Genomic DNA, 20,340 nt, shown 5'->3' with positions numbered 1-20,340 from the left:
CTTCACACCAAGCTGCTTACCTATTGCAGATTCAGTTTTCCCAGCCTGGTGCAGGTCTACAATTTGGTCTCTGGTCTCCTTTGACAGCTCTTTGGTTTTGGCCATAGTGGAGTTTGGAGTATGACTGTTTGAGGTTGTGGACAGGTGTCTTTTATACTGATAACGAGTTCAAAAAGGTGCCATTAATACAGGTAACGAGTGGAGGACAGAGGAGCCTCTTAAAGAAGAAGTTACAGGTCTGTGAGAGCCAGACATCTTGCTTGTTTGTAGGTGACCCAATACTTATTTTACCGAGGAATTTACCAATTAATTCATTACAAATCCTACAATGTGATTTCCTGGATTGTTTCCCCCATTCTGTCTCTCATAGTTGAAGTGTACCTATGATAAAAATTACAGGCCTCTCTCATCTTTTTAAATGGGAGAACTTGCACAATTGGTGGCTGACTAAATACTTTTTTGCCCCACTGTAAATGTAATTGTTGGCTCGTGTTGTGTTTTGGATTAGCTTTAGGGTTAGGGTGTTCTGTTTTGACCTATTCTGACTACAGATTGGTGTTCTTATTTCACATTTGGACTGTAAACAACTTTAAAAAACGCAACATCATCCGACTTGTATATAAAACTTTATTCACATTATAAAATGTCCTAAGCTGGCGATAGCGTTAGCGGTGGATTCTCTGCGTTGCTAGACACACTAACTACACGTGACTTACTCTGACTCATATACAGTACATGCCAAAACAAAGAATTAAGCATTTCAGAAATCACCGCTTTACAGTTAAGGAAAGACACATCACAAACACACATTTACAGATAACACTCACATTCAGTGTTGGCTCTAGAGGAATGCTTCAGATGAGCGAGTGGATTTAAGTTAGTGTGGTAAGACACGATGTTGTAGGTTAGTTTGGATGGAAGAGTTTTAGGGCAAGGCCAAAGGGGAAAAACATCAGAGGACAATGTTGTTTTATATAGCATTTTGAGAATAAAGTCAAACTTTCAATATTATTGCAAGGCATACAAATAGAAATTCATCAGAGAAGGAAGAAGGTTTTTGCCGTTTTGTGATTAATAGTGAAATTTAAAGATTAAAGCCAAAAGTTTGATTATAAATTCTAGATTCAACACATATACTCAAAATGTAATCACAGGGAACCTGATACTCTATCCTGGTGTCATTAAAAGGAACATGGTTTATCCTCTGAGGGGCAGGCTGGTTCATAGCTAAATATTTTCTAGATTTTAATTATTTGCTTTTAAGGTTTCTGGATATAAGTGTGAGTTTATGGCTCTTGATGATGCTAGGATTCAGCCTCTGGAGACCATGAACACACAGATGTATGAAAAAAGCATCTATTTAATATGGAATAGAGTTAAAAATGCACCTGCTTTGGACTAAATGATTAGAAATAATCTTCTCTTCAAACTACATTTCCCACACGTTCTGACTTCTATCTCTTCCGATAAGGCAAGTTGTTCGGAACCATTTGGCGTCGCTTTTAATCGCCACTTAATTTTCCTACGTGCAGGGCAGTAAATACATACCCGTTTAGGTTTAAGCAACAAAACTATTTGTTTAGGTACGTTTGCTACGTTACTTAAGTTGCGTACATAGGTTGAGTAGCTAATTCCTGTAACATGCGTAGATTAATTAGATATTTACGGCTGATATAAGTCAGCTTGAGGTTTTGGATTCCCGAACAGCGGTCTCCTGGCTATCCCATTATAATGACTAATTATAGAGGAAACGCTGCATCTGGGAAAAACTAGCACCCAAGAGGTTCGATGAGAGTCCAATCAACCTATTTGACGTGTTTGGAGTGCCCCTACATTTCTTATTGAGCAAGTTGTCGATGACTATCTGAGTTGATACCAAACTGTACAGTATCCTGGAGGAAGCAGAAAGGCCTAACAGCCTTGTAGCAGCTTTAACTTAACTTGTCATCTCTTTATTACACACTCACTGTTGAACACGTTTTATTTCTCTACAGTTGCAGCTATACATTTTATAATTAAAGTAGAGTTATAAGTCTATGTATGTTTACACTGTGGATGAATTGCTTTGTCTACAGAGTGCCACACCACACAGGCAGGTAGATTCTCAATGAAGTTCAGGTGGTTGGGACTATAACGTGAAACATTCGAACGTGGAGGCGTGACACAAGCGCAGTGAGACACGGAAAATCAAAAGAAAAGATGCCAGTGCATAGCCTGAATATGTACATTTTTATTATTTTATTATATAAAATGGCACAAAAACAAAATCGAGGAAGGATGGCAGCATATGTACGAAAGGAAAGAAAATGCAAAGATAACTCGTCTCCCTTTGCCGACCCAGCTGAACGAAACGTACTTCACTGTTAGCTTGTACTAAAACATGTGTTATATCCAATACTGAGTGTTAGCTCGCCAGGCTAATGCAACACTTTGGCTTCAGAAGTTCCCTTTTTCCCCCACTGGATATAGAGTTCTGCAGGCCTGACGTATTTCTTTAAGTCGTCCCAGAAGTTAACATTCTTCCGATTCCCTCGTCGTCAAAAGGCCAATGGGACTTTTCAATTGGATTTTGGATTATTCCACAGAAAGGCGAACAAAATGTGTTGATGCTTTTAGGAGTTTTAAGTGTAAACACAAGAGAAGAAAGCTAACTAGTAAACAAAGTACAGCCTGGTCACATGACGACAATGTCACCACCGCTAAGCTAAAGGCCAAATTGTGTTCAATCGTTAAGTAGCTACTTGTTAGGAACCGCCTCTTTTAAGACAGGTGACAGATTCAATATTCATGATTGGGGTATTCAGTTAAGTATATTATGATGCAGAACAAATCGTATCTATTTAGCATAACGAATTTCAGGGTGTAACCAAAATCCATCGACTTCGAGACGAGGGAACAGGAAGTGCAAACATGCCAAGTCCTCATTCCTGCAGCTCTCTATTGTGTATCTACAATCTATGTGGTATATATTTTAAATGACCAAACTAAAACTTGATCCAAGCCCAAATACGGAACCGAGATGGGTCGCAGAACTCCAGAACCAAATGACCAACCAGCAACAAAAAGGTAACATCAAGATGAATAAGACAAATGGCATATAATTAGATAACAGGTACTACAAGATTACAATTTCAGATAATATTGGGGGAAAATACCGTAACTGAACAGAAAGATAAATGTGATTTACATCACACAATAAAGTAAAGTGAAAGTCCTTTCCCGTGACAGTCGTGCTGCCTTCAGGCTCTCAGCCAGACACCATGCAGCAGAGTCCGGGGAAGCGCCTCTTCCTCTGTCTGATCAGCGGGTCTGGGGTCAGATTCAACAAGCTGCTGTCGTCTGGAACAAAGAAACACTTTGTGATGGAGGGCAGGAGGACATGAGGGTGTCTGATTACAGAGAGACAAAGCCCAGGTCACTGGCTCTTGACCCTTTTGATATTAAATCCTAATCATTTGTTGTTGTTTTTTTTCTTATTTGATTTTTGACCCTAGTTTTCTTTCCTTCTTCATCCTTGTAATTCCTTTTGGGTTTGCAGATTTACTTATTACAATCGTTTGTCAAGCATCGGTTGGATGAACTTTTGGCAACCAGCAGTGATGGAGCTTTGAATAAAGACCAGAAACAGCTAGCTTGACTCCATCCAAAAGTAAAAGACTCCGCCTGCCTGCCAGCCAACCTTGAGCTGATTAACACAGTGTAATAAAACGACAGCCAAGATATCATCCAAGAACTAACTCCACAACTTGTCCTTTTCCTTTGTCTATGGTGAAAAAAACAATATATATTCAGAGGTGGATTACCTTTGGATGGAGCTCGCTGTTCCTAGAAACTATGTTAAGCTACATGTATGCTAATTTGTTCTTCTCTAATATTTAGCGTGAAGACAAACAGTATGAGTATCTTTTCATCTAACTCTTGCCAAGATAGTGGGTAAGCAGATTTCCTTAAAGGTTGAACCACTCCTTTGAACAATTTCAGAGGCTGGGAGAGGTAAATGTATACACTTTGTCACAGTAAAACTTGCCATGTTGTGCTAAACATAAGTTGCATTAATTACCATGAATGAGTATTATAGCCTATATGGACAATAGTTCAAAAATGGCTTGGCCAGTTTGGACAAGTTTGGAGTGGTTTGGGGGGAAATTGAGAGTCCATTCCTGACATGTTCAGTACCAAAAATGGCAGAAAATGCCAATATTTGTACTCTCTGTAAGCTGATTTTGATTAATTTTGGGTCGATTCGGAAGATTTAGGTAACTCTGGATCATTTGGATTGGACAGATTGCCTATTTGAAAGATAATTGTCCACAGTAGAGATAATAATGTTCATCTTGTGCTCTCTATATCCAGCGGTCGCTACACTACTCATAGTAGTCAAAATCACCACCAACGAGAGTGCAAATATGGCCACTGTCTGGTTAAAACGGCCTAAAAATCCTCAAAAAAACAAAAACCACTCCAAAATGATCATAGAACTTTGGTGTACTCAACATTCAGGGTTCACTATGTTCGCAACTAGACTTTGTTTTGTATGGAGAAGTGGAAATCTTCAGAAAGACTTATGTATTCCCATCTGTTAAAGACTATCCTCCACACCAAACATTTCATACCTTGGTTTTTCAGTGGCAGTGGCATCGTGTCCCTGAGTTTGCTGAGTAGGTTTCGCATCTCTCGCATATCTCTGTGAAAAAAACATAACGATTCATCTGCAGTTTTGGGAAGTTTTTCCAAATTCACAACAGTAGGAAAACATGGCTGCAGGTGGTGTACCTCTCTATATTTTCAATATCCATTCCCACCAGCCACTGCTCCTGAGGGAAGTCGATGGGGGAGGAGGAACGCTCTTCCAGGATGGGAGCGTCGGAGCTTTCATCCACCCTGAAGTCCAACCTCGGCTCCGACTCCGTCCCTTCAGTTAAGAGGAAAGACAGCAGCAATGAGGCACGAGAAAACTCAAAGACAGATCACACATTTAAGGCAACGGGTCAGGGAAATTGTGGTGGACTTATAACTAGAAATAACAGGGTTCAGAAAGGGAAGTATTGTATATAAATGTAAGCATTTTTTTAATATAATTCCCTCATTTTAATATCGTAATGATGTACGCGTGTTGTCTACTGCCCCCTGCTGTCTTAAACGTGTATTACACGAACTCTTATATTATTTATTATTTAATATTTATTATTTATCTTGTCCAATCGGAGGGAACACAAATAAAATGTCATGGCAACATTGCATTTGAACCTTTTTTAGGTAGTATTGATGTTGAAAATAGAGTCACAATACACATTTAGTGAAACAAGAGCCAGGACAGCATATACTATCTTTAGATATATTATGTAATATGTACTAAATTGATTTTAAGAAGTATTGATTTGATTTAAAGAACGAAAAAGAAGATGTATTAGATTTTACCCCCAAGTTTAGTTTAAACATCTTTTGTTATTTTATTTGAGATGACGCTTCCATCCAAAGCAACTTACAACAATTGCAATAGAATGGGTTTTAAGGGACATGTCAGATAAACGACTAAGGTATTTGGTGTGTTTCTTTCTCTAAATAGGGATGTATTATTTATGAAGGACTGGATCACAGCACCGCCATTACTGCGTGGTGTTTTGTTCTTTGTTACAAATTCAGATTAACAAAATGCATTTTTCAAAAGCAGGCTTAATTTATAGCTTCATTACTTACTTTATCAATGCCTTTTACTAAATTCAATGTGTGATTACATGGTCTTTCACACAGCAGACGTTTGGTCACAGCAGGAAAAGCACAGGTGTTACTAATAGCATTGAAGATGGCTCAGACCTATCAATTATTTCCCAGAAAGCCATGCAGTAGTGCTCAGTACCAGGACCCTGAAACTGAGGCAGATTACAATTGATCTGTTTTTAATATTTACACCTGCTGTTTTCCTACCATCATACATGTGACCTGCAGTGTGATGCATGTTGTATTGGATTTATTGAGCTTTAAATGGGATGTTTTGGGGTACTTTTTCTGTGCAGCTGCAGCACCCCCAGCAGGCACATGGATTTCAGCATCTCTGTTATGAACATCTCCAGACAGCACTGCAGCTGGATGAAGAGCCGACAGATCTCAGGGTGGATCTCCCCGTCCTCCAGACTGCAGCGGGAAGAGGAGGATGAAGAGGAAGAGATTTAATCCAACAAACAAACAAGAGGAATGTGTTCTTGAAGAATTCAGCTTGTTTACCTTTCAGAATGAAGGTTTGAGTAAAGGTTTAACTTTGTTAGACATTTACTTCAATATTTTGTCTGAAGCAAAACACACATATTTCTGGTTCTCCGTTCTAAAAATTAGAATTATTAGTCCAAATTAATCCCTTCTTACCCTGAAACAGAGATGAGGTTGAGGTCATGGTGAGCAGCCCGGGCCATGGAGCATCCTTTGGTCCGTGTGTGCTGCATGTGAGCCCGCAGAGAGGGGCAGTCGGCGGACATCTCCCCCACGGATATGACCTGCTCCCGGTACAGCGCTACCAGGGTGTTGAATTCCTGCACAGTCTGGAGGGAAACACAAACATTCAACACCGAGGATAAAAACCAAGTCATCAACCATTTGTGTGTGTTTTGTTTCTGTCCCTTTTGAGCCACCTGAGAAAATCACCTCTATGAGAAGCAATTTTACACATTGTATTTACACATTAAGCCTTGGCAATACTGCAGGTCATTATGGTCATGCTAGTAAAGCTATTTTAATTAAATTAGCATTATAGTTTATGTAGACAACAGTTTAAAAAAAAATGTTGTGTACAATTTTGGAGTGTTTTTGGGGGGTTATTGGGAAAGAAATGCAGTTCTAACCAGAAAGTGGCCATATTGGGCTGATTTTGATACATTTTGGGTTGATTTGAAAGTTTTAGGGGACTGAAAACTGCTATTTCTTATCATAAAAAGGTTGGCATGGCTGGCAAATAGACTAATCTGTTGGGAAAAGTGCACAACTAGCACGAGTTCCATCAATAAGCATTAATTATCATTATAGTTTGTCGACAGTATAAAAAATATCTGATTTCGGAGTGTTTGTCGGGTTACTTTAGATGCTGAATCCATTTCTGACATTTTCAGGATCAACAAAGGCACTTTTACAACAACATTTCCTGGTTCACAGTGCTGGTAACTACACTAAAAAGCCAGGTTTTAGTCGGGAGGCTGTCAATCAAATTGAGGGACATTGTCTCAATGTGTGCATGTGGGACAAATGATAGAAATGCAGTGCGGTCCCTCACAAAGCAGCACACCTGGTCCCCTAGTACAGGGACCAGTCCTTTGGTGCAGAGCTACACGCTAACACTGACTGTCATTGCCGGAGATCATTTCACAGCTCACCATCCTGCTGCCGTCCACGGCCTCCTCCGTGCTCTCGCGGCGCTCCGGCTCCGTCTGCGCCACCTTACCGCTGGGGAAGATGCTCCCTGCGGATCTGGGGCGCTTTTTCCGCCCGTACGGTGCAGAACACATGCATGCACAGCCACCACCGAAGCCCGGCCAGACAGACAGAGAGACAGACACAGATAGATACCCCGTTTTAAATAGCTGCTGTGTCCTCTATGGAGAAGAAAATGACCCGCTTTGAAGCAGCACGGTGGCGGGTTGGTGAATCCCTAAAGCCCCGCAGGTGAGTCGTTATACCCGGGGTAAAGCAGCGTGTAGCGGGCCGGACCGACCCCCAGCAACTCGCTGTGCATCCCAGCCGAGAGGAGAGTCACCTTCAGCCCCTCCTGAAGGCCGACAGAGAGGAAGGGAGGGATTGGGGAGGGGGGGCTCCTTCGTCTTCCGCCGCGCGCTCACGTACAGGATTCACGAGCCAGCAGCCAAACAAGTCGTCACTCTATGACTGACAACTGATGAGCAGCATCAGAAACACAAGAAGCAGCTTGTTTCCTGTGGGACATTACGGTGACTTCACAGGAAAATAATAATTGTGAAAGGTATTTCATACATTCACTTTCAGCATCCAAGGTGATAGAGCAGGACATATCCATAATTAAGAGGCTTAAAAACAGCATTTCTGCCATTGTTGCATCACAATCGAAATAATTGGCGAGCATTTTTCCATCTCTTGATAATAGATCATAGTCACAGCTAGACATTTGTAAATAACATATTGTATTTATTATGATAGCTTAATGGTTTTCTATTTTTTAAAAAAAGGAATTGATGTTCCTACCTAATATTTCTAAGGGCATGTCCCTTTCAGTCCTTTTTTTTTTACTAATGATTGTATTGCCTTTTATTACTAGTATAAGGACCCTTGATAATGGTGTAATTATAGAAAATCTATTTCAATACATTTATTCATTCAATTCAGTGAGATCTGTTTTTATTTGTGCATGATGAGCTATCAAGCAAACACAACTTTTAAAAAGATGAAACCAGATAAGAAACAACACAAACACAGGAACGGCTCCCTTACAAACAGATGCAGTAGATTTATTCTTGCAACAATTTCACTCCTCAAAATGCAAAAGTCTTGCAAAAAGCAGATATGCAGATATGCATAACTCAAATTGCACCTTTTTGAATTAGTAATTCTACATAATATGAACACCAAAACTGTTTTTGGCTTCCTAATGCATACATCATATTCTCTGCCAGAGGGCTAAAACATAAAGCTAGTGAATTCCAGTTTCATGATACTTGTTACAGATCGAAGGCACACACTTATTAAAGGGAGCACACTGATTTTTTCTTCATTAGCGTTAATGAGTGTCATTGCTTTGGGCTTCAGCGCAGGTTGCCACACAGCCGTGTTAGCACAGATTCTGGTCTCTGTACAACGACACCAAACCAGTGATGGTGAACACACATCTTCAGGAAGCTGCGCAATTGTTTCTGCCAAGGAATGCTATTTTCCTCTAAAAAAGGATTTCATTGCTTTGGACTGAGCCAGCCTATCTGCTTCCCCCTGCTTCCAGGTTTATGCTAAGCTAGGCCAATTGCCATCCAGCTTGTTCACCATACTTAACACATATATAAGACGTTGTTTTACCTCTCTGAAAGAAAGCCTACACACGCATTTTTCTCAAATCTTGGAACTGTTCCCTTCTGTCATCATGCATCATTGCTTTTTTTTTTTTTGGATGATCATCAATACCATTATAACCAAACAGCAAGCATTTACTAGGTCTTCCTAGTACAAAATGATCAGAAGAAATACCGCTCTGTTTCAGGCAGTGTGTCTGTACCACAGCCTTACTCAGGATCAGGACACTGCAGTGTATTGCAGTAGAATGATAGTAACTTAACACTGGCAAAAATAAATGAGGTCAAATCATCGCTTGGCACATATTGTAAACATTTCAAACCTGCCAATTTCTTACCTTCAAATGTGAGGTTCCTTCTCCCTGATTCTAAGTCTCTGATCACAGAGAGATTTTGCTTCTCAAATAACTTTTTGAACTCACATTCCCTTTAAAGACAAAGATAAAATAAAACCTGCACTGCAAACTGCGGAGCGCTGCTCTGCGTCTCAAAAGAAGAAAAAGTACATGAAGAAGAAACTGAAGAAGGTCGCCAGGATCCAGTTGACGGAGATGTAGACCATGACCAGGCCGTTGTCAAAGAGCCAGCCGCGAACGCCGCCGAAGTCCAACGCGTCCATCGTGAAACCTCCGAGCGAAAAGTGCCAGCGCCGTCCCGCCAACGCCGCCTGCCTCTGCTCACCTGAAGGCAGACGGAAACAATGACCTTTATTTATGTTAGACATCTGGATTCATTTCTAGCCGACAATGCTTACTTATTCCTTAAACGAAGGAAACTGGTGCAGGTGAACAAGGTCTTATTGGCTGAATATCATAACTAAAAAAGGGATATATTTTATGGAACTTAAAGCTAGCAAAAATGAATTCCCATTTAATATTGGTTTATACCATGAGGCCAACATCCTTAAATGCAATATTTATTCATAGAAGACAGCAGTTCATTATTTAATGTACTGTTGCTAGGTGTTGTGTAGAGCTATAGCACCCTGTTTAATGACACGTACAGTAGGTTCAGTATGCAATAACGTATATCTTACTGAACTTTGTATGACTGCCTTTTTATTGTTTGTAAAACCATGTGTAGTGCTGAGTGGGCCACTTCTGTAAAGATAAAGAAGGGTATTATTGACTCTTAAATGACCAGACAAAAGCGATATAATGTCTGTGTTCTAGGAAAACTATGTCATGGTACGAGTGGAAGACCGGGTGAAAAGAAGGTCAGGAGCATAGCGTTATAAATCAGTTCATTATCCTAACCCCTTTCCAACGTGTCCTACATGTTAAATGTATGAATTGAATACTCCTATATAATTTGTTTTCAATATGTATGAAAGAGGTGAGGTCAGAGAGTCTTTGATATTTCCCGTCCGCCGAACAGAGGCACATATATTTCAGATTTTGATCCTGTCCTCCGATGATTAACAGATCCGTTCAGAAACAGCATCCTGTTCTCTTGCTCTAAACCCTTTCTCACCCCAGAAGGCTCGGTAGCGTTTGCGACAGCTGGGCAGAGGCCATTTTGCACACGCAGCACTCTGGAAGCTCTGCTTGCGGGCGTGGTACGCTTTGGGGAAGAAGGTCTTCGCTGTTTGGTCGAGCTCTGAAGAGAAATATAAACCGTATCTCAATTAGTTTGTTTCCACTCCCAGGAAATGTAGTTTCAGTAGAAAAGTGACAAAGGTATTGGGAGAATATCTACAGTATCTATTCAGTTGATAACACATCAGATTTCTACGGAGGCCCTGATAGGATATCTGGTTATTCGATATTTCTATTTTCTGTCCTTAGATGATAAAATATCAAGACTTACAGTGAAGCAAAACATACCAATAACGTAAGGAATAAGGAAAAATTAAACAATCTGATCTCCATACATATTTTCTTACTTGTTTTTATGACTTAACACGGGAAACGGGTGAAGGGTTTTCCAAGATAATCTTTGGGAGTTGGCCAACATTTTCTAAAATGTGTTAAACAGGTTTCAGGAAAGACAGTTTTTGCAGGACTAAACTAAATATTCTGCCAGGATCTTTTTTCATTTTGCCAGATCAAGTAAACATATAGATCAGCATTTAGCGACTTAGTGCGACAAACCATAAAGATTCAATCTTAGGACAACAAGTGCTGACATATTCACTTCAAACACGCAAGCTCATTGGTGCATACGTTCAACTTGTACGTTTTTATTTTATATAGATATACTTCAAATATATTTCTAGACAAAATAACAGTATAGTAACTTACATTGCTAACGCAGAATATATATGTCCCTTTTGTTTAAAGTCCACGAAAAAAATGTAAAACATCCTGGAAGAAACTGAACAATGCTTTAGGGTAGTTGTGCACTTTTGCCTCTGGTGGCCAACACGAGTATTACAACAACTAAGACTGGCTGTATTTCTTTCACCAATTAGTAGATGATGATGATTTTATATATTTATATTACTTTGTATATCCTTTATATTATATCTTCTATAATAATTATAGATTTGTTCCTCCTTTGTACCGCAATTCCTCTTACTATGTTTATGTATAATACACCAAAGCAAATTCCTGAAATGTGTAACCCTACTTGGCAATAAACCTGGTTCTGATTATAACTTTATCTGCCGTTTTACTAATACATTTACACAACTATCACAGACTCGTTTTGGATATTTGCCGTTGAAGTCCTAGAGAGCTCACCTTTGTGGAGGGTGGTGTGTGAGATGAGGGCACGGCAGAGGGGGCAGGGGGTGTTTGTGGGTCGGTTCTTGCCGATAGTGCGCAGACACGGCTCACAGAAGACGTGAGCGCAGGGCTGGCAGCTGTACGGGCTGAAGTACACCTCCAGACACACGGCACAGGTGAGGCCCTCTCTGTCCAGATCCTCACCTTCAGACAGGGAGTGGCTCACACTCTCAGCCTACACACATACACACACACACACCATTTTCACACTATGCAAGCATGCTTTACAATATATTTCCTCATTTGATGGATCATTTATTTCCCATCAAATATTTTCCATCCTTCAAATTTGAGTTCATCCTTGAGAGTATAATAACAAAACGATTAACATTTACAATCATTTCACTATATTTTAAGCCGATAAGATAAAGGGGGGCTTTAATTACCTGCTTTGTCAGAACCTTGCTACATTTTCTGTGCAACACACAAACTTTCTACAGAGCTGAAAATGAGGCCCTGACTTTCACAGCTTTCTGGATTGTGAGGAGTGTGTAAGAGTCCTGATGACAGTGTGTCTGACCTGCTCCTGCTGGCTGTGCAACCATCGCTCCCTCCTCCTCTGTTTCCTCCGAATGCTCTTCAGACGGTTCTTCTCTCTTCTGCTCAGTCTGTTCGAGGCAAGGGGGGCCATGAAGGCATCAGGCTGGGGAGGAACCACATTCACACAAATCAGAGATTGGCTAAACCTGTGTGTATATACACAGTTGCCGGAGCTATACATTGCCTATCAACATACCACCACCACCGCCTCCTCCTCCTCTTCCTCATCCCCCTCCTCCCCCTCAGCCACGCTGTCAGAGACGGAGCTCCCTCTGAGAAACAGCGCTGGCACAGGAACATTCTGGTGGACAGACGAGGTCTCTGGAAAAGACTCTGCGTCCTGCACCCTTTGCAGCAGAGGTGAGCGTGTCCTTGCTGAGACGAACGGACGGCAGGCGATGAAGGACGCTTCACCTTCAGAGTCAAAGCGCTGACTTGTGGGATACGAGACAGGTGTGTACTCACCTGTCCTTGGTCTCTGGACAGCAGACCTCACTGTAGGGCAAAAACAAGACGACCTGATGGAGGCGTCTTCTTCCAAACTGCGCCGTCTCCTGTGAGAGATGCAGTACAGGGGACTGAAGGAGAATGACGGCGGGTTGTCACTGGAGGCCTGAGCTGCACAGTTGAGGTGTAAACTGTTAAAGTCCATCCTCCGCTCTCTGCTCTGACAGTCGTCTGTCAGCAGAGCGCTCTGTTCCTTCTCGGACGTCCTCCTCCTCGGCTGGACGATGAGGACGCAGTGTTTGTGGTCGCGGTCCACGCGGCTCTTGCTGAGGTGGACGGCGGCGTCTCGACCGCAGGGACACTCGCTGTGGTTGATGAAGTTGAAGCCGCCCAAACGGGCCCCGCAGTTCTGGCAGTACAATTTCCCTACGGTCCACTGGGCCTGGACACAAGTTTTAGAAAATGAAATGTAAAAAAATGTATATATATTAAAAAGTGCAACGATCATTATTCTTCTTGATGCAAATGTTGAGAATTCTTTGAATCAAACTTTCCAAACCCCAAAACATTTACTCAAATATTATATCAAACCAAAAAGCATAAGATCCTTATATTTGAGAATTTAAATGTTGATAAATTACTTTAATTAATTACCTCAATTAATTTCCTGCGGACCCACATATTATTTAATAACATTTTGCAGCAATTAGTAGAATTAAAATATAATTTATTAGAGTATAAAACTTGAGGAAGTGACTAAAGAGAGTGCTCCCTAATAAAAAGGATACCTATACGTACGTAAATATCCAATCCAGTCCAACTTTATTAATAGAGCACTTTAAAACCTCCATTTCAAACCTTGTATACACACACAGAATGTTTGGATTATAGATCTCTTTAGATAGTTTAACAATAATAGATCTTAATGTTTGTAACCTATAATATCATTAACTACATTACATTCATATTGATCTTCTGTTGCTGAAATATTAATTATTATAAGATCATTGTTTTGTTAAACATTTTTATCCGTTTTATGAGACAGAAAAACAAAATCTGTACGGAGAAAAGATTATGTATGTATGACAATCTAGATGAGAATAAATTTAAAAATGTACCCCTTTTCTTACCTCCCTTCCCCTCGTGACATCATTTAACCCCGAATGATTGCAGCTCACTTTAAGACTGACAGAGACACTCACCTGGTGAACTGAGGTCAGGATCCACTCTGGCAGCATGTCAACATCCACGTGCCAAATACTGCACCCAGCCTCTGAGCTTTCATCTGTGGCCCCCGTCTGCTGCCACATTAAGGACACACAATCAGCGAGAATAGCTCCCCTCACACACTCTGATAGCAGGCTATCTTTTTTTATGACTGAAACACAAGCTGTTATCTATAACCCCGATGCCCCCCCAACCGCGTTATAGACGATGTGCCGTGATTAAGGCGTCAAAGAGGTCATTTTGAGTTTAAAATGCGAGTGAAAAATGGTTCTCACAATTCAGACATTTGCAATGAAATGAATAGCAGTAGGTCCTCATGTTTAAGAAGCTAGATAACAAGGCTGATGTTTGAGATTATATTGACCTTTATTGCAATTGGATATGATTTGCAATATTGGAGGGAATTATCATTTTTGAAACCTGCTCTTTTAAATGATCATGGTATGATTTATTTAAGAGCCTGTGTACCAAATAAGTATCATTTATTAAGTCTCTAAATAAGTGTGGGACTTGTCTGCAGCACCACGATACTTTGTGTCAGATATTTTACATAGTTTGCCTGCAGTTTAAATCATTACAACTTTGATCAAATGTGTAGATATTTTGCAGTTTTGTGACAGGGAATCTAGGTCTGGATGAAAGAAAATAATACATTAGTACTAACTGTATTAGCATTATTTGATATGCTGGGTTCTCAATGCTTTTACTATGCAGCAACTGCAATAGAGCAATCTATATTGGACTTTAAAAACCCTTATTGGTCTAATATATACTAGAACATATACATATACTATACATATAACTATATATATAAAAGACAATGCATGCAAAACCTCTAAAATCAAGTTGCTAAAACACATAAGATGCACAAAATGTTTACCAACCGTTGACAAACACGTGGAGTCGATGACGCCTTTCCGACACCTCCTGCAGCGGAGAATGGTCCTCTCTCTTTGGGACATCTGAGGTAACGGTCCAGCTGTTGGTGATGAAGACACTGAGGACACACTTTCATTTATAGCCATTCCACTCTATTTACCAGGGATATTTCCAGAAATGCTGACCCCCCATGTAGTAGGGTTTATAAACTTTGTTTTGTGACTCTCGCCTGAATGACCTTAGTAACAGCATAATAAACATGTTATTTATCTAGCACCTTTTCAACAGAAATGCAAAGTGCTTTCACATAGACACATTTAAAACTAAAATTAGGCAAAAAACAACAACATCTAAAACAGATAAAAAGTAATAAATATTTCTTTTTTTAACACGTTTTTAAAAGTGATATCATAGAGCAGACAGAGTGTAGCCCTGATCAAAGACACACAAAGTAAGTCATGTTTGAATATATGTGTTGCTTATTAAACTCAAGGCTAGACAGCTATTTTAAAATAGGTGCTATGAGACAGGTATGAGACAAGTCAGTGCAGTGAGCCAGTTATTTACATCAGCTGTGAGGTAACCTGATGCTACACACTGTGTACCCTGTGTGTGTACCAGCACTACATTTATAATCATGGGGCTATTATTAGAGTACTTCAGAATCCTGTTGTATTCATTGACTCAAACCGTGGACTTAGTTATAATATACAGTATATAGAGGAGGCTACCATGCTGTAAATGCCTGTTGAAACTCCATTATTAAGCAACGAAAGCTAAATATTCTATGCCTAGTCATGGTGTTTATTTAGTGTGAGGGATAGCTGGCAGTTTTGCAGTGTTAAAACTACACAAGCTAAGGTAAAGGCTCACATATTTGAGCATATAAGCTACATCACAGTGGAAGAATTATATACAATGTTTTGCTAACTTAGCTCTGTTAACCACAACAACAGACTCTCTTTTGCAGGTTTTCCCCCAGACATAACACTCTTAGGATATTGACATTGAGCATGTGAGTACATTCATCAAACATACTTACCTACCTGACAGCTGGGGATACTTTTAAGACGTGGTAACGAAGAAAACCTGGTAAGAAACAAGAAAAGTTGAGCAGCCTTTTCGCTTTAAGTAAGGCTGTGACGTCATAGAAACTGGGACGCTACGGAAAGTCCAACAGACCAAAAATAAGATGTGCGGTTTTCTTTTTACGAGGTTATTGACCGGTTCATTTATTTATAAAACACGGACGTTTTGGATGGTCTAAAAATATATACATTATTCCAGGAATATGTGTACACTTATTATGATCCACATACATTTCTGTTTCCATTCAGCTTTTTGAATTCAGTGCTTTCTTCAACATGGGCCAACGAGATTAATGCTGAAAACATTAAGACACTTTCATTGGTCGAAGCTATATTTACAACATTTTACAGAAATTACTTCTATATAATGTGCATATGTAGTAGTGGGTCGTTCTCTTGAATGCAGATCAAGGCCTGACTCCTCCCCAACCACTCCCCTCATTAGAGCAGAGTATAAAACGCACCTGGTGGCGCTTTGGCCCTGATGTCGTGGTCGTTGGTACAGGTATGGTTGCATAAGTTATTATATGGAAACTTTGGTCTCAGTTACGTTACTATTCTATGCTCACATGCTGCTTCTGTGCAGATTCTGAAGTCCTGAGGCTCAGTATAGTGTTCCAAAACCTCATGTGGTGAGTATAGGGCAGAACCTGAATTGTTTGTATGCCACATTAGCCATTTTTAACCTTCATTTAACCATTGCCTTTAGGTTCACCTGCTGCTGTCTTCTTTATACTGTTTAACATTTGTGCTTGGTCCTGTTTGCTTGTTTACTTTTGATTAGTTTAGCTTGTTTTTCATTCGCCTTTTATAATAGTTTGAGCTTCTGCTAATTTCCCTTGGGATAAATAAAGCTTCTTGAATCTTGAATCTTTGCATCATACAGTTTTTCTTTTGAGTTGTTTAGCTTCCTGTCTTGCTTTACATGGTGTCCATGTTTATTGAGTTTTAAGCCAACAGGGATCCTTTTTTGTTATTTTGAAAAAGTCAGGTCGTTTAGGAAAAAAGTGATAATTTTGAAGTAAGTTATTTTATTTTTGAATTTACTTTCTGAATTGTTTTGGAGTGACTTACTGTGATGACATTTTAACACCAATTGAAATTAGTCACCTAGTGGAAATGGGAAGTTCAATTTATATATTTGTTCATTAACAAGAGCCTAGCTGTTATTTTGAAGGCAGTTTTGTTACAGGCCTCTAACGTAATGCATAGGGTGTGCAAGTCTGTTGTCGGTCCTTCATCTCTTTCTTAAACCTCCAATTTTAGTGGAATTAACTAAGACCACCCTGCCATGTGTTTCTACTGCAACATGATGTTCAATGTATTTGTAAATCTGCATCTTTTCACAAAGCGTCACCATTTTGTCATTTGAATGACAGTGGACCGACGCAAGGGGGCAGTGTCCCACCTGGCTTACACAGAGCGCTGGCCATGGTGCTGTAAAAGAAAAATAAGGCTTCACTACTTTGTAAAAAAGGTTTTTATGTGAGAATAAACAATATACTAACTGCTAACAAGGCTAACGACAATTATTTTCTTTTGATTTTGGTTTTGTTGTTTGTAAAAAACAAACAAAACAAACAGTAGTTTCAATGCACATGGGAAATTCCAAAACAGTTAACAACTAACGATTTAATTTATTATTATTATTATTATTATTATTATTATTATTATTATTATTATTATTATTATTGTTATGTTATTATTGTTGTTGTTACTGTTTGTTGCTGTGGTTGTTTTCATTTCTTTTCTGCAGATACAAATAAAGATGCAGGCCTAACAGAGAGACGGTGTAAAACAGATCAGTTCACTAACACCATTAAAATGAGACTCACAAGTTTAATTTGACATGGCAAAATCCACAGAAATTGTACTTTTAAGAAGTTTAAACATGCAGAGTAAAACACAATAAATGCACTAAAGAAACTTGTTCTGAAATGTCCCAATTGGTCTAATATTTCCCGCATCTCCTCTGCCTCAGCTGCAGACTAAACAGACTCAAACCGCAAAACTGTGCTCCATCCTGACAGAAAAATGACGCATTTTCCATCACTGGTATAAATATGCAGCATCATTCTCCGTGAGCAGCCGACACTCACAGTTCAGACTCTCTCTGCTGCACGAGGCAGTCCCACAGTCCACTATGCGCTCTTCAAGGTGGCATGATGTGATGCGCACCGGGCTCTCCATCAAGTAACAGAAAGCTCTCCAAACCTAACCAACTATGGAGGGCGCAAACAACACGACCACCTGGCCTGAGTTTGACAACTCTTCCAACAACAAAGCCCTCACACCTGAGGACGAGGAGGTGAAGCTGAGTTATCAAATAGTCGCATCCCTTTTGCTCGTGGCACTTATCTTGTGCGCAATATTTGGGAACGCGTGCGTCGTTTCAGCCATCGCCTTGGAGCGGTCTCTCCAGAATGTTGCCAATTACCTGATCGGTTCTCTTGCTGTCACAGACCTGATGGTGTCAGTGCTGGTGCTGCCCATGGCGGCACTTTACCAGGTGCTAAACAGGTGGACACTCGGGCAGATCCCTTGCGACATCTTCATCTCTCTGGATGTTTTGTGCTGCACCTCGTCCATCCTCCACCTGTGCGCCATCGCCTTGGACAGATACTGGGCGATAACGGAGCCTATAGAGTACATGAAGAAGAGGACACCAAGGAGAGCCGCGGTCCTCATCAGCGTCACCTGGCTGGTGGGATTCTCAATCTCAGTGCCACCGATGTTGATCATGCGCTCCCAGCCCAGCAGCATGGCAGAGGACAGGGCGAACCCAAAGCAGTGTAAGATCAGACAAGACCCCTGGTACACAATATACTCAACTTTCGGGGCTTTTTACATCCCGCTGATACTCATGTTGGTTCTTTATGGGCGGATTTTCAAAGCAGCCAGGTTTCGCATCAGGAGGACTGTGCGTAAAACGGAGAAAAAGAAAGTTTCAGACTCGTGTTTGGCGCTATCCCCGGCCCTCTTCCACAAAAAGAGTCCAGGGGACGCGCATGGCAAGAGCTGGAAACGGAGCGTGGAGCCCCGGCCGCTGCCGAGCGTCAACGGCGCGGTGAAGCACGCGGAGGAAGGAGAGTCCTTGGAGATCATCGAAGTTCACAGCAACTCCAAAGGCAACCTGCCGCTGCCCAACACTCCCAGCTCCGTGCCGCTGTTCGAGAACAGGCACGAGAAGGCGACAGAGGCGAAAAGGAAGATCGCGATGGCACGGGAGCGAAAAACGGTGAAGACTCTGGGCATTATCATGGGCACCTTTATCCTCTGCTGGCTGCCCTTCTTCATCGTAGCCCTGGTCATGCCCTTTTGCCAGGACTCGTGTTACATGCCCCGCTGGCTGGAGGATGTCATTAACTGGCTTGGCTACTCCAACTCTTTGCTCAACCCCATCATTTACGCATACTTCAACAAAGACTTCCAGAGCGCCTTCAAGAAAATTATCAAGTGTCATTTCTGCAGACCGTGATGGACATCCAGGTGACAGCCCCAAAAAAAACAACAGCCTATAAGGAAGTGGGACACAGAGATTGTTATAACGTTGCTTAAACTGAAAAGATGACTCATCATAATAATAATAATGATTACTGTCGATCATCTCCATCGTTTTCAGTACGGAAATATTCCCAGAGATGTCTGTAGTCTATGCATAGATAAAGCTGTGATCGTTCTGCTCATGTTCCTCATCCTGTACTGTCATATTCAATAAAGAATTACTTTTTCATATATTCTTTTCAGAAGTCAAGATTTCTTTTAAATGTAGAAATATATGCTCTGACAATCTGCAAATGAAATGGTTTCTAAGTAAAAAAAAATGGAACAATTAGTTAAAAAGGAAACGTTTAATAAATAACTATTTTAATAGTAATTATTTAAGTTGTTTAGGAATATAATTGTCAACTTACTGCTGCTTTTCTTGTTTTGTATTCTTGTTAATTTAGTTATTCATTAGGATTTGACACTGATGGTCAGTTGAGACATCTTTTGACTCACTTTTTGGAAATTGTGTATTTGGTTTATTTTTATTTTTACAGGCAAAACATGACTTAAATAGCTAAAAACACACTCTGTAAATATTCTTTTCACTCCACTTGATTATGGTGTGTGTGTCAATTCAACTCTTAAATTGCCTCCTAAACTCGTCCTCAACTAAAATACATTAGAATAAAACACACTACTTTGTTCTGTAAAAGTGAGTTTCTCTACAAAGAATCAGACAAAATCACAATCACATCTTAAGTTTAGCAAAAAAGAAATGTGTGCAAAAAAAAACAACCAAATCAACTCAGGACATTTTCAACCAATTAGAAAACACATTGCCTAAAACGCTTCTCCAAGAATTGAAGGATCAGAATGAGCAGCACTTATCAGGTCGACTCAAGCTCTTATCCACGACACCATTCCACT

The 20,340-nt window shown here is 40.4% G+C and overlaps 3 protein-coding genes across 9 annotated transcripts; 1 reads left to right on the top strand and 2 right to left on the bottom strand.

Annotated features, from left to right (window-relative positions):
- Window positions 1-2,508: 2,508 nt before the first annotated feature.
- LOC134868968 (regulator of G-protein signaling 7-binding protein B-like) lies at window positions 2,509-7,778 on the bottom strand. The gene is made up of 6 exons (XM_063890393.1): window positions 7,359-7,778; window positions 6,361-6,533; window positions 6,002-6,132; window positions 4,774-4,912; window positions 4,614-4,684; window positions 2,509-3,339 (listed from the first exon to the last, which is right to left on the bottom strand). The coding sequence occupies exons 1-6, from the start codon at window positions 7,488-7,490 to the stop codon at window positions 3,248-3,250; spliced, it is 738 nt and encodes a 245-aa protein (XP_063746463.1). The 5' UTR covers window positions 7,491-7,778; the 3' UTR covers window positions 2,509-3,247.
- A 659-nt stretch (window positions 7,779-8,437) lies between these two features.
- Window positions 8,438-15,991, bottom strand: rnf180b (ring finger protein 180b). 7 transcript variants are annotated; one of them, XM_063888836.1, is made up of 9 exons: window positions 15,879-15,991; window positions 14,842-14,936; window positions 13,933-14,031; window positions 12,749-13,172; window positions 12,480-12,658; window positions 12,264-12,386; window positions 11,699-11,918; window positions 10,488-10,613; window positions 8,438-9,695 (listed from the first exon to the last, which is right to left on the bottom strand). In XM_063888836.1, exons 2-9 carry the CDS (start codon window positions 14,917-14,919, stop codon window positions 9,502-9,504), a joined length of 1,443 nt encoding a protein of 480 aa, XP_063744906.1. In that variant the 5' UTR covers window positions 14,920-14,936; window positions 15,879-15,991; the 3' UTR covers window positions 8,438-9,501. The 7 variants fall into 7 exon arrangements, with proteins under 7 accessions (XP_063744906.1, XP_063744899.1, XP_063744903.1 ...); XM_063888829.1 differs by having other exon boundaries at window positions 12,480-13,172; XM_063888833.1 differs by having other exon boundaries at window positions 12,480-13,172; window positions 13,933-14,028.
- Window positions 15,992-18,037: 2,046 nt separating this feature from the next.
- htr1ab (5-hydroxytryptamine (serotonin) receptor 1A b) lies at window positions 18,038-19,554 on the top strand. Its single transcript, XM_063889862.1, has one exon. The coding sequence runs from the start codon at window positions 18,149-18,151 to the stop codon at window positions 19,400-19,402; it is 1,254 nt and encodes a 417-aa protein (XP_063745932.1). The 5' UTR covers window positions 18,038-18,148; the 3' UTR covers window positions 19,403-19,554.
- The last annotated feature ends 786 nt before the right edge of the window (window positions 19,555-20,340 follow it).

The sequence above is a fragment of the Eleginops maclovinus genome, chromosome 8 (genome assembly GCF_036324505.1).
Source record: "Eleginops maclovinus isolate JMC-PN-2008 ecotype Puerto Natales chromosome 8, JC_Emac_rtc_rv5, whole genome shotgun sequence".
NCBI classification, from domain to species: domain Eukaryota; kingdom Metazoa; phylum Chordata; class Actinopteri; order Perciformes; family Eleginopidae; genus Eleginops; species Eleginops maclovinus.
The sequence above is the reverse complement of the archived record's forward strand: the minus strand, read 5'-3'. Positions and strand labels throughout refer to the sequence as shown.